The sequence below is a fragment of the Macaca mulatta genome, chromosome 12, assembly GCF_049350105.2.
Source record: "Macaca mulatta isolate MMU2019108-1 chromosome 12, T2T-MMU8v2.0, whole genome shotgun sequence".
Lineage (NCBI taxonomy): Eukaryota > Metazoa > Chordata > Mammalia > Primates > Cercopithecidae > Macaca > Macaca mulatta.
This window is the reverse complement of record NC_133417.1, coordinates 115798502-115815911: the sequence shown is the minus strand read 5'-3', so window position 1 is coordinate 115815911 and position 17410 is coordinate 115798502. Positions and strand designations below refer to the sequence as shown.

Here is a 17410-nt window from a genome sequence, read left to right as displayed (position 1 = left end):
ACCTTCACCAGAATATGATACAAAAAAGTGAGACTGCATTTCGTGTGACCTTGAGCATATTACTTAACTTCGGTATGCCTATGTTTTCTTATTTATAATATGGAGATAACAGCACCTACCCATAGGGATATTTTGTGGATTAACCAGGTTAACTCATGTAAAGTACTTACAAATGCCTGAAAAATAGTATGGACTCCATAATGTTAATTATTATGGTGATGGTGGTTGTGGTGCTGGTGATATGTAACAGAAACATGCTAGAATAACAGGAGTAGGAGAGACTGTGATATATTCTACCTGAAACATGGAAGAAACTCATTAAATATTTTCAGGTGAATGAATCAAAGTGATCAGGGATTACACAATTATAAGATTACAGGGGATCAGCCTGCCCAACATGGCGAAACCCCGTCTCCATTAAAAATACAAAATATTAGCCAGGCATGTTGGCTGGTGCCTGTATTCTCAGCTACTCAGGAGGCTGAGGCAGGAGAATCGCTTGAACCCAGGAGGTGGAAGTTGCAGCGAGCTGAGATCGCACCACTGCACTCCAGCCTGGGTGACAAGAGGGAAACTCCATCCAAAAAAAAAAAAAGATTACAGGGAAGAAGTAATGAAAGTCTTGACCGCAGGAAGAACAAGGAAGAGAGAGAAAGAGAAGATGAATACTTAAAACATTCATATAGAGCTATAAAAAGTGGTAATCAATTGACTGTGAGGTAACAAGTGCAAGGGCCTTTGAAAACAGTATGCTGAGAATAGATAGGGCTCAAGGACAGTATCTCCAATTGAACTTTTAATGAACTCCCGTAGGCGCCAAGAAGGCGGGCAGATAAGGAAGAGCATAGAAACAAAGAACTGAGTAGAAGGTTACATCTAGGAAAAGAAAGTTTGTTTTGCATTGCATTCTTTCTGCTGACGTGGGGTTTATGGAGTATAAATAAAGTGAGGCGGAGGCTCTGAGCGCGGCCGCCATGTTCTCTGTGTGTCTTTGTCTTTTGTGTGTTCTTTCATTCTCCACCACCCTCGGCACGGACCCCAACAAGTGGCGCAGCGAGCAGGGTCAGCACGGGTGAGTAGGGGAGAACAAGAAGGGGAACCCCCTAGGGGCGGGTAAGGCCCAGATATTGTTAAGGGGAACCTTCTTAAGCTTTCATTATGGGGAATTCCATCTCTCTGGCCTCAGAATATTTACGGCTGTTTCAAGGACTATTGCTGTCTATAGGAGTAGAAGTGAAAGAAAAAGACTTTGAAGTGATTGTTTGCCCAGGTTGAACAACATTGTTACTGGTTTCAGTATCAGACTAAAGTGCAGCTGAATCGCAGAGAATGGTTACAGGTAGTAAAAACTCTGCTTAGAGCTCTCCAGTTAGGAGATATTATGCCTCTAAAATTGTGGACCTTGTGTGACTCTATCACTCAGACATTAGAGTTACTTGAGACTGATTCAGAGTGTGGTAATGTAGCCACAGGAGGAAAGGTATCTGAGGATTTGGGAAAAAAAATAAATCTGAAATGAAGCCCATTTGTGCCAGGATAACAGAGGATGGGGGGGTAGCAAAAGGGGGAGAAGAGAAAAAGCCAGCTCTTCCTTCTTCTAAGGGAAATTCTGACATGCAGAGTATTATGGAAATGCTTCAACAAATATTACAGATATATTCTTCTAATTCACCTTTGCGAGCTTTCCCTGTTTCTTTTCCTTCTGCCCTGTTAAAAGAGGATTTTCCAGAGCCTCCAATCCCCCGGCTTCCTTATCTTTGCCTTTGTTTGGCAAAGTTGAAGCCCTGTTCACATCAGACATACTTTAAATTTATACTAAACACCTGTTTAATATGTTAAAACCAGTGTATATGTATATCTTATTGTTTGTTAAAATATTATGAGTATTTCAATAGTCAATAAATAAACACATTAATATTAACTATTAATATTAATATAGTATTAATAACCCCAGCTAGGAAATTATTATGTTATAGGGGTGCATAGGTTCCACCAATTTACACTCCAAACAGAAGTTGAGTATTCGAGTTGCTTAACACATTAACTACCTCTTGATATTTTCTGTGTTTTTAAATTTTAACCATTGTATTGTGTATGTAATGATTCTCAATTTGGTATTAATATACATATTTCCTAGTGAGTAATGATGTTAGACATATAGGTTTATTGTCATTTTTTTGTTCTGCTGCTTTTGGTTGGGTTATTTGCCTTTTCTTATTAATATGTTGAGATTCTTTATATTTGGGGATATGAGTATTATTATATATTATATATATTTTAATTTAAAAAAAAAATTTAAGGAGCTGGATCTGTTTTCAATTATTTGTGCTCCTTTTTATCCTAATGCTCAGTTTTCAAATGGTGGCAATAATGTCCAATTTAATGCCTTACAAATTAAATTTTTAAAAAGAAATGAAAGCTGCCATTTCTAACTATGGATCTCAATCTCCTTTTATCCTTGGTCTTCTTGATGTTTTTTCATCAGAAAATTTGATGATTCCTATAGACTGGAAGACTTTGGGGAAGGCTTTTCTTGATCGTTCTCAGTGGTTACAATTGCACAGCTGGTAAATGAACAAGGCACATGTATAGGCTAGGAAAAATATTATGTGTGATCCCCCTGGACCCACTGAGGAACAACTCACAGGCACGGGCCAATATGCTACTCTTAATGCTCAGGCTGGTTTAGATGATGTTGCCTTTACTCAAATCAAGACTTTGTTTTTAAGGGCCTGAAATAAGGTAGAGATAACAGGAAAATGTTCCCTTTCCTCTGTGAAGATTTTACAGGGCACAAATGAACTATATTCAGATTTCGTAGCCCGTCTTCAGGATGCTGTCTTCAAAATTGTGGGTGCCGGCCTTGCTTCAAAAATTTTGTTACAAACATTGTCTTTTAAAAATGCTTATGCTGACTGTTAAAAATTGTTAAAATCATTAAAGGCCAATGGGGCCAATTTAGATAAATATATTAAAACTTGTGTTAGTGTTGGAGGGGCTATTTATGATGCTCAATTATTTGCTGGAGCTTTGTCTAAAGCCTTAAAAGGAAATAACAAACAAGGTGTTTGTTTGCAGTGTGGTAAACCTAGACATTTCAAAAAAAAGAATGTCATAAAAATTGAACACTTTTATCCCTCAAGGCAGAAAGCTGCCTTCAGAGGTGTACAAATATTGTGGTAAAGGTCGACATTGGACAAATAAATGTCGTTCCAAAACTGATAAAAGTGGAAATTTACTGTCTCCTCTCCTGGGAAACGGGAGTCGGGGCCCACAGGCTTGGGGCCCCAACAATTACAATACAAGTCTACTACAATATTCAGTGAGCAATGGCCTACAACATTAAGGAATAAATTCAAGTCCTCCTTAAGGATCCCACACCTTACCCCAGTTTCTCAGCTTTATGCGGCAACTAAGCAGAGCGCCGCTGCTGACTTAGCTATTACTCAGCCTTATACTTTGTCTCCTAATAGAGGAGTATATAAATTAGCTATTAGAGTGTGTGACCCTTTGCCAAAAGGACATGTAGGACTTTTGTTAGGTCAAAACAACAGTGCTATACGGAAGTTAATGATGATTCCAGAAATCATTGATCTTGATGTTACTAATAAAATTCTTATTATGGTACAAGTTTCACAATTTATACGCCTAGAGGCAGGGGAACGTATTCTCAATAGGGAGGATTTGGTAGCACAGAAAAAACTGTTTTTTGGGAAACTTTAGTTTCTAATCAAAAGCCCTTATGTTCATTGCATATTAATGGAATAGTTTTTAAAGGGTTAATTGATATGGGGGTAAATATGTCTATTATTTGTTTAAATTAGTGGCCTATACAATGGGAAAAAAGACAAGTTTCAGTTATACTCACTGGCTTGGGTGCTGCTTCTGTGATTTATCAAGACGTAGAACCTTTAACCTGTGTCGGTCCTAAAGGTCAACAAGGTCAAGTGTTTTTTTTTATTTTTATATTGTTCCTATCAATATTAATTTTTGGGAACAAGATCTTTCACAACAATTTGCTGCTTTTTTAAACATTCCTCATATTTCCTCAGCTGCCAAAAATAAGATGTTCAAAATGGGCTACAATCCTTTAAACTCATAGCCACCACTCCTATTTAGGTGAAACAGTGACCATTATTTAAAGAAATACTTAGGACTCTAAAAGAGTAAGTCAAAAAACAAATGGCCGAGAGGAATATAAAGCCACGTATTTCTGCATGGAATTCCTGTCTTTGTCTTGTCTTAAAACTATAAATGTTTACATTAAACCTAGGGAAAGTTTACAGCCTGGTCTTCCTAATCCTGCCCTTATCCCACAAAGTTAAAACCAGAGAAAAGCAGCAAGATGCTTTTGTATCATTACAAACTCAGCTTTCTTTCTACTCACTTAATATTGCCACAGAAAAAATTTAACTGGATTTTCTTATTCAATATTTAGGTTATACCTTGGGGGCACAAAATATTCGACCCCAAAAAATTCAAATTCGACGTGATCATTTAAAAACATTAAATGATTTTCAAAAGCTTCTAGGAGACATTAATTGGATGCGTCCTGTTTTAGGAATACCAACATATCAGTTATAACATCTTTTTTCTATTCTAGAAGGAGACAGTCACTTGGACAACTCACGCCATTTAACTCCTTTGGCTTTACAGGAACTCCAGCTTGTTGAAGAGCAACTTCAAAAGGCCCTTCCTTTTGTTTATTTCATACTTTACCTTCTCCCACAGGAATGATTCATCAAACTAATCGACCACTAAAATGGATCTTTTTGTCCAATAAAATATCTAAACGCTTGGCTACTTATATCGATCGTTTAGCTGAACTGATCATCAAAGGACAGCATCACTGTCGACAACTTTGGGGAGGAGATCCTTCCTTAATTATCTCTCAATTCACTCATAGTCAGATCACTTATCTTCTTGCAACTTCTGATTCTTGGCAAGAAGCTTCATCAATCTTGAGTTACAGTTTATCCTTATCCCTCGGTGCAATAGGGAGAATTGTTTGCTATTCTCATGGTCTTACTTGATTTCCCTACTACTGGTTGTAACATTGTTAGTGATTCTCAATACGCCGTTTATGTTACTTCTTATATTTCTCAGGCCACTTTACCTCTTTGTGCTACTTCTTCTCTTCAGAAATTCTTTTCTTTGTTATCCTTTACTTTGAGCCAACGTTGAGCTCCTTTATTCATCACTCATCTTCGTTCTCATTCTCAACTTTCTGGACCATTAGTTCATGGTAATACTCAGATTGATTTGCTTTTAATAGGCCACCTACATGCTGCAGAACAAAAATATACTCTACATCATACTAATAGTTCTGGCCTTCAACGATGGTTTCATTTAACTTATAAACAAGCTCGTTCTCTTATTTGAGCTTGTCCTTCCTGTGCTCCTTTGAGCATTCCATCCTTCCATCCTGGGGTTAATCCACGAGGTGTCCCTTCTTTTAGACGATTAAAGTATGTTCATCATACCATTGATACCTTTTCTCATTTCTGTTATTACTCATCTCTTAGCTTATTTCGCCATCACAGGCATTCCTCATACTTAAAACTAATAATGCCCCTGCCTATGTCTCTCGTAAATTACAAGTTTTCTTACAGCAATACAATATTCAACATATCACTGGTATCCCGGGCAACAGTCAAGGTCAAGCCATCATTGAGTGTGCAAATTTAACTTTAAAAACTTAACTATTAAAACAAAACAAAAAGGGGGAAATGAGCCCCCCAGAAACCAGATTTTGAAACCAGATTTTAAAGGTTCTTTTTACCTTAATTTTTTTGAATCAATGGAGACAATTGCAAGACTCTGCTGTCGTAACCCATCTTTCCTCACCTCCCTCGGTGATAGTCCCCGCTGACAGTTTAAAGGTTTGGTATCCTAATGAAGAAGGTAAGTATGTTCAAGGGCAAGTTCTAAAACAGGGACGGGGCTATGCTCTTGTCCTTACAGGGAGCGGACCTGAGTGGTTTCCTACAAGATGATTGAAACCCTGTTGAAAAGAAAACTGGATTCAGCATGCATTTCTTCCTTTGTTAGATGTGCCTCGGCAGGGGACTTATTTCTCTTAGTGAGGCTTTGTATGAATATTGGACTTATATTCCCTTTCCACCCTTGTATCAGGGAGTCGCCTGGGAGGAGGCGGAAATTAAGGTTTTCACCAATAACATTACTTGGATGCCGTCCCCCTATATGGACAAGGACAACATAGAACGGGAAACAGCAATTATAATCAGCACATACCAATTTGGAGTGGAAGGACTTCCAATATGTATGGGAAATAGTCCTCATTGTCTCCGAAAATCGCATGAAGCTTGGGCTGTTCGTTATAATCATAGTCATGTGGCTGCTAATACTGTTATTATTGTAACTAGAAGTTTTTAATATAATCATACTGTATATAGTAATGAAACTATTCCTAGTTCTTTACTTTTTTGTCCTATTCTAGAGGTTTCTCCTAATATTGAGGTGCTGGAGTGACAACAATGTCGGGGAACTAAACCCCGGATTTTATTAGAATACAATGGGATGCAAATAACTGATTGAAGTGTGCACGGTGATTTTCAAACAAAATTTAGTCACATACCTTTGAAATGACACTGGGTAAATAAAAGTATTGCTGCTAACAGTAATGAAACCTTGGTATGGCGTGAAGGAGGCCTGAAGTACAGAGTTATTTTTGGAAGTTGTTAGTTGCAGGCGATGCCATTAGCACTTTTGTGGGGAATATGCCCCTTAATCTTTCTAACCCGAATAACTCCTTTCATATTCAGTTATATTGGAATACCTCCTGATATATTATTGCTTGTGTCCGTAAGCCCTACCTATTATTAGCAGGAAATTTGACATGGGATAATCTTACGGGGATTGTTAATTGTACAGATACGTGTACATTTTTGTCTTGCCTCAATCATTCCTGGTGGCACAACTTTACTGGGGATATTTATATCCTCAGGGCTCATAAGGAAATTTGGCTACCTGTTAACCTTACGCGACCATGGGGGGCATCACCTCTTGAGACTTATATTTGGACTTCTCTCCAGCGAACCCTCCGTGCCCTTGGACTTATAATTGCCTCGGTGATGAGCCTTGTCGTCATCGTCTCCACTGCAGCCATAGCAGGACTCGCCCTTCGTCAAAGCATACAAAATGCTGAATTTATGCAGCAATGGCACGAACAATCTCACCGGTTATGGCTTCAACAACAAAACATTGACTCTTAACTTGCTGAAAGATTGGACAACATGGAGCAAGCATTGACATGGCTTGGAGATCAGCTCACTGTACTCAGTACTCGGATGACATTACAATGTGATTGGAACTCCACTCAATTTTGTGTAACGCCTGTGCCTTTTAACATCTCTCAAAATTGGACTGTAATCCGAAAATTATTAGTAGGCCATAAAAATATTAGTTTGGACATCCAAGAGCTCACTCAGAACATTTCCGAAGCATTTCGACAACAATTACATGTGTTGTCCAGAACTGTAACCCTTCAGGAGCTGGGTCAGCGCCTTGCTGCCTTTAACCCATGGACCCAGATGAAGACATAGATTTCTACAATCTCTGGAAGTATATTGCTTTGGGCACTTGGATTAGGTCTACTTCTTTTGGTGATTCGATGCTCCCTCCGTCGCCTCCAAAAACAAAAGAAAACACAAGAACAAATATGTGCTACCATTTTAGGATTGAGGCAAAACAAAAAAAAAAGGGGGGAAATGCAAGGGCCTTTGAAAACAGTATGCTGAGAATAGATAGGGCTCAAGGACAGTATCTCCAATTGAACTTTTAATGAACTCCCGTAGGCGCCAAGAAGGCGGGCAGATAAGGAAGAGCATAGAAACAAAGAACTGAGTAGAAGGTTACATCTAGGAAAAGAAAGTTTGTTTTGCATTGCATTCTTTCTGCTGACGTGGGGTTTATGGAGTATAAATAAAGTGAGGCGGAGGCTCTGAGCGCGGCCGCCATGTTCTCTGTGTGTCTTTGTCTTTTGTGTGTTCTTTCATTCTCCACCACCCCCGGCACAGACCCCAACAAACAAGGAAGAAATAAAAGCTATTATAGCATAATTATCTTAGGACCTTCACAAAGCCATGGTTTCGGTGGTAAATTGGAGATATGGCATCAATGTGCTCATTGGCACTATTTCCATTAGACAATGTTGGTCAGCCTCTGATGGGGTTAAGTTACTTTTCTGAGTTATGTAAGACATTTGAAAGTTTACTATATATTTGTGGCAATCTTTAATCAGTATGTGGTTGTACTTACACATTAGAAAGGATCCGGGTCAAAGATGGTTTATAGCCATATAACCACATAATGTTATGATGAGACTTAAAAGTAAGGGGGAGGGACAAGAAAAAATGAAACATGTAGCAGCTGAAACTTATTTTTAATGTTAATTTTCTCATACCCTATATGGGTTTGCACGGAAAAAATAAATAAGCAATGCAATCCTGGCCCAAAACTCTGTTTTATCATAGAAGTAAACTGATTTTTGTATATTAATGTAAAATAAAAACAAATACAACTGCATTACCTCTTAATAGTATTTTATTTAAAAGTTCACAATTAGCGCACTTGTAATAACAGAAAACATTTAAAGGTAACAAAGGCTGCCCTTCGGGAAAGACTTTTTTCTTATATGTAGAAGGAATGGTGTCTTTGCCCTTACAGTGGGTAGAATTCATAGTGCAGTGTGGGACCCCATAGTTAACAGAATCCATCATCTTAAGGGAATGAATCTTACTTCCAAGTTATTCCAAAACCGGGGGAGAGTGTGAATGATAGAAATCTGATTGTTTCACTTGGGCCAAGTTGAAATCCAATGATAAAAACAACAACAAATCTACATAAACACTGTCTACCATCTGCTGATACAGTCCAGAAAACAAAACCAATATTCCTTAAAGAAATCCGTACTCTAAAGCAGGAGAATCGCTTGAACCTGGGAGACAGAGATTGCAGTGAGCCGAGATCATGCCACTGTACTCCAGCCTGGAGACAGAGCGAGACTTCCATCTCAAAAAAAAAAAAAAAAAAAAAAAAAAAAGAAAAGAAAAGAAATCCATACTCTAAACACCTCTGTCACATTTCTCAACTTCAATATCATGGGAAGGGATAATAATATTCCTGGATTAGCCAAATGGGTGAGAATGAGGATCAAAAAAGAAGCAATACACAAACATCATGATGGAAGGTTCATAAGTTAAATCTATATTTCATTTTATCAAGTTTTTAGAGTATTCTGCTCTGTTAAAGTGTCCTGAGTTTGCAGATACTGTATTAAAAATAGAGTATCTTAAAGTATAGAAAGAATTCAGAAGGTAGGACAGCAACTTTTCCTGCTTTGATCACCATTAATCAGCACCATAAAATGTAAAAAGCTACAAATAAGCACATAGGCAAGCCTAGTCCACCAAAAATACGGTATTAGTAAATGGATGAAATCTCATGAAGAGTAAGTAACTTACGAAGGACTGTAAGGTTTTGAAGAAGTGACTGACACTTTAATTGCAAAAGATACAGAATATTAAGGCATAACAAAGTAAACTGAAATAAAGTTTAGGTATCAATATTCATCTCTGGGAAACCAAGTTGTGAATCAGTTCCTTTAGATAACATGTGGCTCAGGTTGATTTAATAATGGGGCTGTGATGTCTGCATCTCTATGCTGCTTTTCCAGCACTGTACTGCCTGTAGTGGAAAAGACTCTTGGAGTCCACCTTGCGAGATTTCTGCACAGCTTCAGCAAAAAGTTTGGTCACCTGAAAATATAATGGTAGGAATCAGCAACCTCCATGAGATGAAAGTGAATTTTTAATGAATCAAGACTGAGAAGTCACAAGTGTCTGTCCCCAGTTTTCAAAGGGTATGGGATAAAAGGCATAAAAGTTTCTTATTCGATGGAGACTTTCTCCCGCATCTCAGACCTCACCATGGGAAATCTCTTTGGTATCTCGGACGTCACTGTGAATAAGCTTGTTTCTCCTCCCATAGGGATTAAAACTGATTTTGGAAAAAAAATAAATATGATAGGCAGAAAGTTAATGGGTCTCCACTCTGTTTCTCCCTGTGATAAATTTGATGGGTCATGTCCAAGTGAAACTGAACATACCTCATGCAATCATTTTTTGTGAATTGAACAAGCACTTGTGCTACATCTGGACCACCATTAACCTGTTGCTTTTATGTGGTGGCTTTCATTTAGAAACAATGAAATAAAAGTCTATATCTTTATTCCATGTCATGCTGTCACTTTTTATTCAAAGGATAATTGTAAGGAGAGAGCCATGGCCATTCATGGCCTTTGATTATCTCAATTGCTCGATCACCAACTGTCCCATTTAAGCCAGGACCTACCATGTTAGCATCATTATTTTAGATTACTAAAAATTCCTCTCTACTCTGAAAATTACAAAGAGGGGAAAAGAGAGATGTGCATCTACTGATTACACTCTTAAGGGAGGCACAGAAATAAAATTCCCATCCAGTCTATATCCAAGGAAAAGATTATACCTGAAAATTAGTGAGGAGAGGGATTCCACTATCAACAGCTGTCCTCCGAATCACATAATTATCATGGACAAATTTAGTGTTGTTGTTAGGAAGGTTAATCACTAGGTCAATGCTGCCATCTCTAATCAATCTGGAAAAATAAACAAATAAAAACTTATAGACGACAAGCCATATTTTATAGTTTATAAAATACCAACATAAATTGCTGTCTTAGCCATTCAAGTCAATGCCATTCTGAGTTGACTGCCATCTGCCCTCCTCTATTGCTAAGTCAATGTTTAAATTACACTTATACAGGGATTATAATTTTTATTGTGTTCTTGAAGGAATTCTGGTGCAAGTCTAATGGAATGCAGATGTTTGTTTCTGTTTAAAATGCTATCTGTTCACTCATTAAGAATTGGTAATTTGATAGATATTTACTTATTTTTTAAAAAGAAGTGATCCCTCCACCATTGAATGCCCTTTCACCCCCATGCTCCCACTCCCACATTAAGTCTATTGCCTCCTAAGTAGTGCAAATTATTGTTTTACAATGCCCCAAACAAGGAGCTATTACATCCTTGGAAGCCTGCTAAGGTTTGAACACAATGCCATTATTTTATTAAAGTGATAATAATTTATATGTTGGCTTCTCAAGAACGCTAACAGATAATATATTGCATAGAATGGCACAGCCATTCTGTAGACTGTAATATCTTAAAATAGGTGAGAATTATCTCCCATGCACTTATGCCACATAGATCTTTAAGGGCTGATGCAATGGTATTCCTGCAGATTCACACAATCCACTGAAATAAAATGTCTTATAAAATCTATAGTGATGACATGGTCTAAGGCATAAAAACCTGGTCAAGGAATGACCAATTAGGTAATCCAATGGATGACATCATCATAACACTCAACATAGGTTCCTGTATGTAGTAAGTGCTCAACAAATTGATTTATTATGCACAACCTTAGTAAAATATAGCTGGTCATCTTATACTTGATATGCATATCTACACACAATGTAAGTTTGACATGAAATATAAAGTGCTGCATTAAATTCTTCATGCTCTCACTTGTTTCCATCAAGGAAGCATCCTTACTAAGAAGTATTTTGAAACACATTTCATATAACCATGTACGCATGATGTTATATATTCCATAGTAATGGAGAGTGAAGCTTTACAATCATCCACAAATGTGTTCATTTTTAAATTTGTTTTAAAAGACTTGCAATCAAGTAAGGTGAAATATTCATGTACTGGTTCTGAAATCCTCTAAATTATTTCAGAAAACAGTATGCCTAGTTCTTACTTTCTGATGGAAGAGAGGCTGGGATTCTGTCCGTCTTGAGACGGCCATGCCACTGGGGTGGCGGGGACATTGTTGGCGTTGAGCCAGTCTGATGTGGCTTCCGTGGCAAAGAGCTGCATTTAAAATGAAAAAATCAATTACTGTATCACAGTGATTTCTTATTTTTATAGAACATGTAATTTACAACAGAAGAAGAAATTACTGAACATGAGAAGTAGTATAATGCCATGGATAAAGACTTGGACTCAGAGTCCAGAGGCATGGGCACTTTAAATATTTTTTTATATATTTGCAGTGATTTAAAAAACTTAACCTCAATTTTATTTGCTTTTGCATTTTAATAATTATACATTTAATTTGAATTTAATAATTCAATGACAATTTCTCATAAATTTAATAATTTCTCAATTATTCATGGCTAATTCCTTGTTATCAGGTCAACAAATCCCCATGGCCACAGGCCCATCATAAGCCTTGGAAATAATTTGTTTTACTCAACAAGACTTTGTGTGGAGGTATTCACTGCCAAGAAGTTTTGCCTGTAAATGTCACAGCTAGAATCTATAACCTCATATGAAAACAAAAAAGGAAAAACATATGGAAATGTATTGGAACTTTGTCTCAATTGTGCTCAAGCTAAACTTCCTCCGTTTTTAGCTGGCAACGTCTATTGAATTTGTGGTAATTTTGTTAAAAGTTAAAACCAGTCTTTTTAATGATTTTACTCTAAGTTTTGAAACTACCAAGTTAGTTACAGCTTTCATATCAAAAGGACATATTTTGGGCTTTTTCTTTTCCAATATCCTGCAATATTTTCTTTTGTGGACTGATTCCATGCTGACAGAAAACAACTTAAAACTAATGAACGTACCTTGAAACCTTCATTGTGTAATTGTTCAGCCACACCAAGGAATCTTGGCCGGAATGATTGCTGAAAAGGAATTTCACAAAATTCACTTTCTGGATATACACGTTCTTCATTTAGTCATATACAACATGGTGTTTCCTTACAACATCTTAAAAGACAATGCCACCTGCTTCCAGATGCTTTATATTCAAAAATGACACGTTTTATCCTTTTATCCTTCTATGGTGAGTATGAGTTTTAGCTATATCCCAATGTCAATGAAATTCCATCCACATTATCTTGATCTCCGCTTTTCACCTTGTTTTTAACTCCCTTTATTCTCTATTTAATCCACTTGGTCTTTGTAAGTTCAGATCCACCCCAGTTCTACAAGGACCCTTTTCCTGGTCAGGGAGGACTTAAAAGACACGTGGGTTAGGAGCCAGTACCAAGTCAGGCTAGCTGTTTTACCTATTCGACCTGCTCTTCTTCTTCTTCTTCTTCTTCTTTTTTTTTTTTTTTTTTTTTTTTTGAGATGGCGTTGTTTGCTCTTGTCGCCCAGGCTGGAGTGCAATGGCGTGATCTCGGCTCACTGCAACCTCCGCCTCCCGGGTTCAAGCGATTCTCCTGCCTCAGACTCCCGAGTAGCGGGGATTACAGGCATCCACCACCAGGCCCAGCTAATTTTGTATTTTTAGTAGACGGGGTGTTTCCATGTTGGTCAAGCTGCTCTCAAATGCCCGACCGCACGTGATCCACCTGCCTTGGCCTCCCAAAGTGCTGGGGATTACAGGCGTGAGCCACTGCGCCCGGCCTCAACCTGCTCTTATTTCTAAATTCTAATTGTGTACTGCTCTTCAATAACTAGGCCATTTTCCCACTAGCTCATGTACAAGTCCCTGCAATAATTCAATCATTGGAACTTATTTTTTCATTTACTAGGAGGCAATAAAAAGTTGTAGCTAAAGTATGAGCTCTAAAGTCAGTTAGCTGCATTTCAAATCTTGGCTTTCACCATTCACTAGTGGTGTGTGCTTCAAAATGTTAATGACTTTGGCCTTCATTTCTTCATTTCTAAAACAGTGATGATGATAATAGTAGTATTTCTACTTTTTGAGGCTCCACACCTTATTAAACTGTGTGACCTTGAACATCTTACTTAACAACTCTACGATGCAGTTTCCTCATCTGTTACACAGGAATAGTAACAGTTCTTACATTAGTATGAGTGTTCAATAAACTAATTTAGAAGTAAGCACTACATAAGTGTTAGTACTATAATTTCTCACAGTTATTTGCCTATTAATAGTTCTTAATAAATATTAATATAATTAAAATAATTGTTTTTTCAGCCCCCCTAAAGACTTGATTCCTGCCCTTACATCCGAGTTTCCAAGCATGGGTTCCTCTACCCACGATTACACTTACAACCCAAACCGACTGCCCCCTCATTTATATGCATTTCATTTCCACACAGGCTTCTCTAATGCTCCATCTCACTGTTCAGATATTTTCCTACAGTCCATTGCTGTGTCCTTCCTAGGAATCCAGGTGGACCTGTCTAGTGTCCAACCCAACCTTCCCTGGATTCCTGACCATTACCATCAGGGGTTCCCTAGTTCTGAATATACTTTCTGTGATCAAGAGCTAGTGCTTGCAAGATAGTGGTCAGAATGAAAGAAAACAACACCAGGTGACCTACCCAAAGATCAAACCCTGACCTTGACTTCATTAACATGAGTGTCTGAGTAACTGAGCTGGCATATTTAAAATCATATACTGTTAAAAACATATCCATTCTTCTTTAAATAGGAACATTCTTGTTGGTTTCCCTTGTAAAAAGGTTTTAAACAGATGACATAAGCTGGTTACTTCAGCAAATGTCTTGTAATCTGTTTATAAACCATATTAGCGATGGCTGGAAAAAATCAAATGATCTTATTTCAGAGTCAGAAACCAAGAACTGTGAAAATAAAACACATATGATCCTTGCACAATTTTGATAATGTTTAGCCCATAACACCCTCTAATATTTACTTGCAGAGGCTTTCTGAGCACAGATCTAAATCCTAAGAAAAGACCCCAAAGACTATGTTCAAATATAAAATTCTTTCAGATTCTGGCCCTCTCAATCCCAGAACTGCAGTTTTATAAGAGGAAACTATTGGCAAATAGAAAAGATAAATGCAACTGGATGAATTTCAGCTGAGGCAGGCTCAGGGGTTATTCATGACTGCCTTATAGAACATGAATTGTAACCATGCCCAGGACGGTAGCTTTTCATTTCCACTTAGGGCCAAACAGAAAAAATGAGCTTAGATGCAAGAAGCTCATGGTTAGACATAAAAAAAAAAAAAAGTAAAAAATAACTCTTAGTGACATCAAGACAATTGGTTAGACAGAAGAATAAGATAATTCAAGTTTGATTCTCCTCAGAAAAGTCAAAGGGCTAAATTTGATGGCATATAAAATGTTTTTCATGTTTTAAGATTCCTTGGTATATAACAAATATATATATGAAATGTCTATATATGAAATGTCCAAAATGAACTTCTGAATGTTGTTAAATTCCCCTAATATGGAACATTACATTGTGACCCTCTGCTAAACACAGAATAGACTTCAGTAAGTACTAAATCACATTAGAAGGCTTAGCATAATGATCTCCAACACTTACTACTTGATACATTAATCATGCACTCAACTTTTCTCAATCTTTTATACTTTCCCCTAGCAAAAATTCCCTGATAACATGTTTGACAATAATAAGTGCTAACATAACTTTTAACTAGGTTTCTAAAGTACCATTGCTCAAGTAGAGTGGTTCTCAAATTGTGGTCCCTGGGAGAGCAGCATCAGCATTACCTGGGAATTTTTTTAAAATATGAAAATTTGAACCCCACCCCAGACCTATTGAATCAGGAACTCTGGGAGTGCATCCTAGCCATTTGTTGTTTTACAAACCCTCCAGGTGATTTTGATGCATACTTAAGTTTAAGAAAGGGGGGAATAGGAGATAGGAAGACTATCCTCCACTCATTGTGTAATATGAGGTCAAGATTGCATGAACCTTGGCTAAAATCACCATGAGAAACCTTGAGGGAGCAGTACTAGAATGTAATTTTTTTTTGCCATTTTAAAGTAAAATAAGTCAGCAAGTCCTCTAAGACCTGCAGACACCAGGCAGAACCTCATTATGGAGCTGTTTCAGTGTTGTCCCCCAGGTGGAAAAGATAAATATCCAACATGACAGTATTGACAGTTCCCAGCCAGGGAACCACTCTACCTTCTGGTCTGGGTGTTGGCTTCCATAGGCACATTATAAACTTCTATCAAACATGTATTGAACACTTGTGACACATAAAACAGCCTCTCTACAAAAAGAAATTACAGCTGTCAGCTTGCATCTGAGTAGCCTCAGATTTAAAGGCTGATTGAAAATACCTGTGTAAGAAACCATTTGTTACTAAAGGTGAAAAGTACAAGCTGATTTATTTTCTTGGAAATGTTTATAAAGAAGACAGTCCTTTAAAAGGGAAAAATGTATATATATTTCCTCCAATGATCATTTTCACATTTATCCAATGCCTGGCTACAGAAAAGAAAGCCAAGTTAATACTATGTGATGCCTGTGGATTCTCCGGGGACCTCGGGATTGGCAACTCTATGGTTGTTCCTAATGATTCCATATTAAAGATAAAAGGTTATTCATGCCACTTGGAGTTGTCTTTTCAGATAAAATGCTTGCTTTGTGTTTCTGAGCGATGCTGAAGCGCAGATGTCAGATTGGTGCTTGCCACTCCACAAGCATCACTGAATAGCCCAATCAGAGAGGAAAACACTGAGTGCTCTTGATCTACTCTAGAGTAAATCATTTATTGTTAACGGGTCTTCCAGAAAACTTCAAAACAAGGCAGATTGCCTATTCACGGCCACTAAAAATAAATCCTAATGCAATGAAAGGTGGCTAGAAATATTACAGGAAAATCAAAGATGATTTTTGTTGCCACATAAACCTCTATTATGCCTGTCTTATGTTAGAAATGCCTTGGTAGAGACATAGGGCATGTAATAGATTTACAATAATCCTTTGACAAAATCTACATCTTGATTCTTTTATTCTAAGTCCTAGTTATAAGATTGATGTTATGAATATTTCAAACTTCCCAGGTACTTTGACCTATCGGATTTAACTTTGGAAGACCAGAAACGGAGAGTCGGTATGTGTTAAGGAGGAGGGTGGGAAATAGAAAAGAAATTTAAAAGTTAGAAAGACTGCCATATAAAAAGTTCTCTTGGAACTTCATAAGATAACTCACCTTCAACTAGATGCCTTCCATTGGATTTACTATCCCTAACCCCCATTTATATATTAGCAGTCCTTTTTTGTGCTATTTTCAGTTCTAACTTCAAATATCCAAAGTGTTTATACGAGTTCTTCTGACCAAGTGGGATCACGTTAAATAAAATGTTTTTTAAAAGTACAATGTATCCTAAAATATGGAACCCTAATTACTTTATCTGCAATTTCTATAAAGCTGCAGTAAAAAGTTGAGATTAGATTTGGCCCCATTCTAAGAAGTAGTCCAGTAAGTTTTATAGCTATTAACTCTCTATTTAGTATATTCTGTCATGCTTTTTCAGTTTATTAGACTAAGCATTTTTAAAAACATCATTAATGAAAATTCTTCATGTAGTAATGAAGAAACTATGCATTAGCTGATCAATTTT

At 37.3% G+C, this 17410-nt stretch overlaps 1 protein-coding gene and 1 long non-coding RNA gene across 8 annotated transcripts in view; one reads left to right on the top strand and one right to left on the bottom strand.

Annotated features, from left to right (window-relative positions):
• The first annotated feature begins 943 nt into the window (after positions 1–943).
• Positions 944–7990, top strand: LOC144333471 (uncharacterized). The gene is made up of 2 exons (XR_013402138.1): positions 944–1072; positions 5965–7990. It is a non-coding gene; the product is annotated as an uncharacterized LOC144333471 (long non-coding RNA).
• A 557-nt stretch (positions 7991–8547) lies between these two features.
• Positions 8548–17410, bottom strand: part of CPS1 (carbamoyl-phosphate synthase 1) — a 156631-nt gene continuing 147768 nt past the window's right edge. For all 7 annotated transcript variants that reach the window (XM_077957513.1, XM_077957508.1, XM_077957512.1 and 4 more), the window contains 4 exons: positions 12704–12763; positions 11833–11945; positions 10531–10660; positions 8548–9779 (listed from right to left, as the gene is read on the bottom strand). In XM_077957513.1, the coding sequence (XP_077813639.1) occupies positions 9681–9779; positions 10531–10660; positions 11833–11945; positions 12704–12763 (402 nt within the window). In that variant the 3' untranslated portion in view covers positions 8548–9680. The remainder of the gene's footprint in view (positions 9780–10530; positions 10661–11832; positions 11946–12703; positions 12764–17410) is intronic.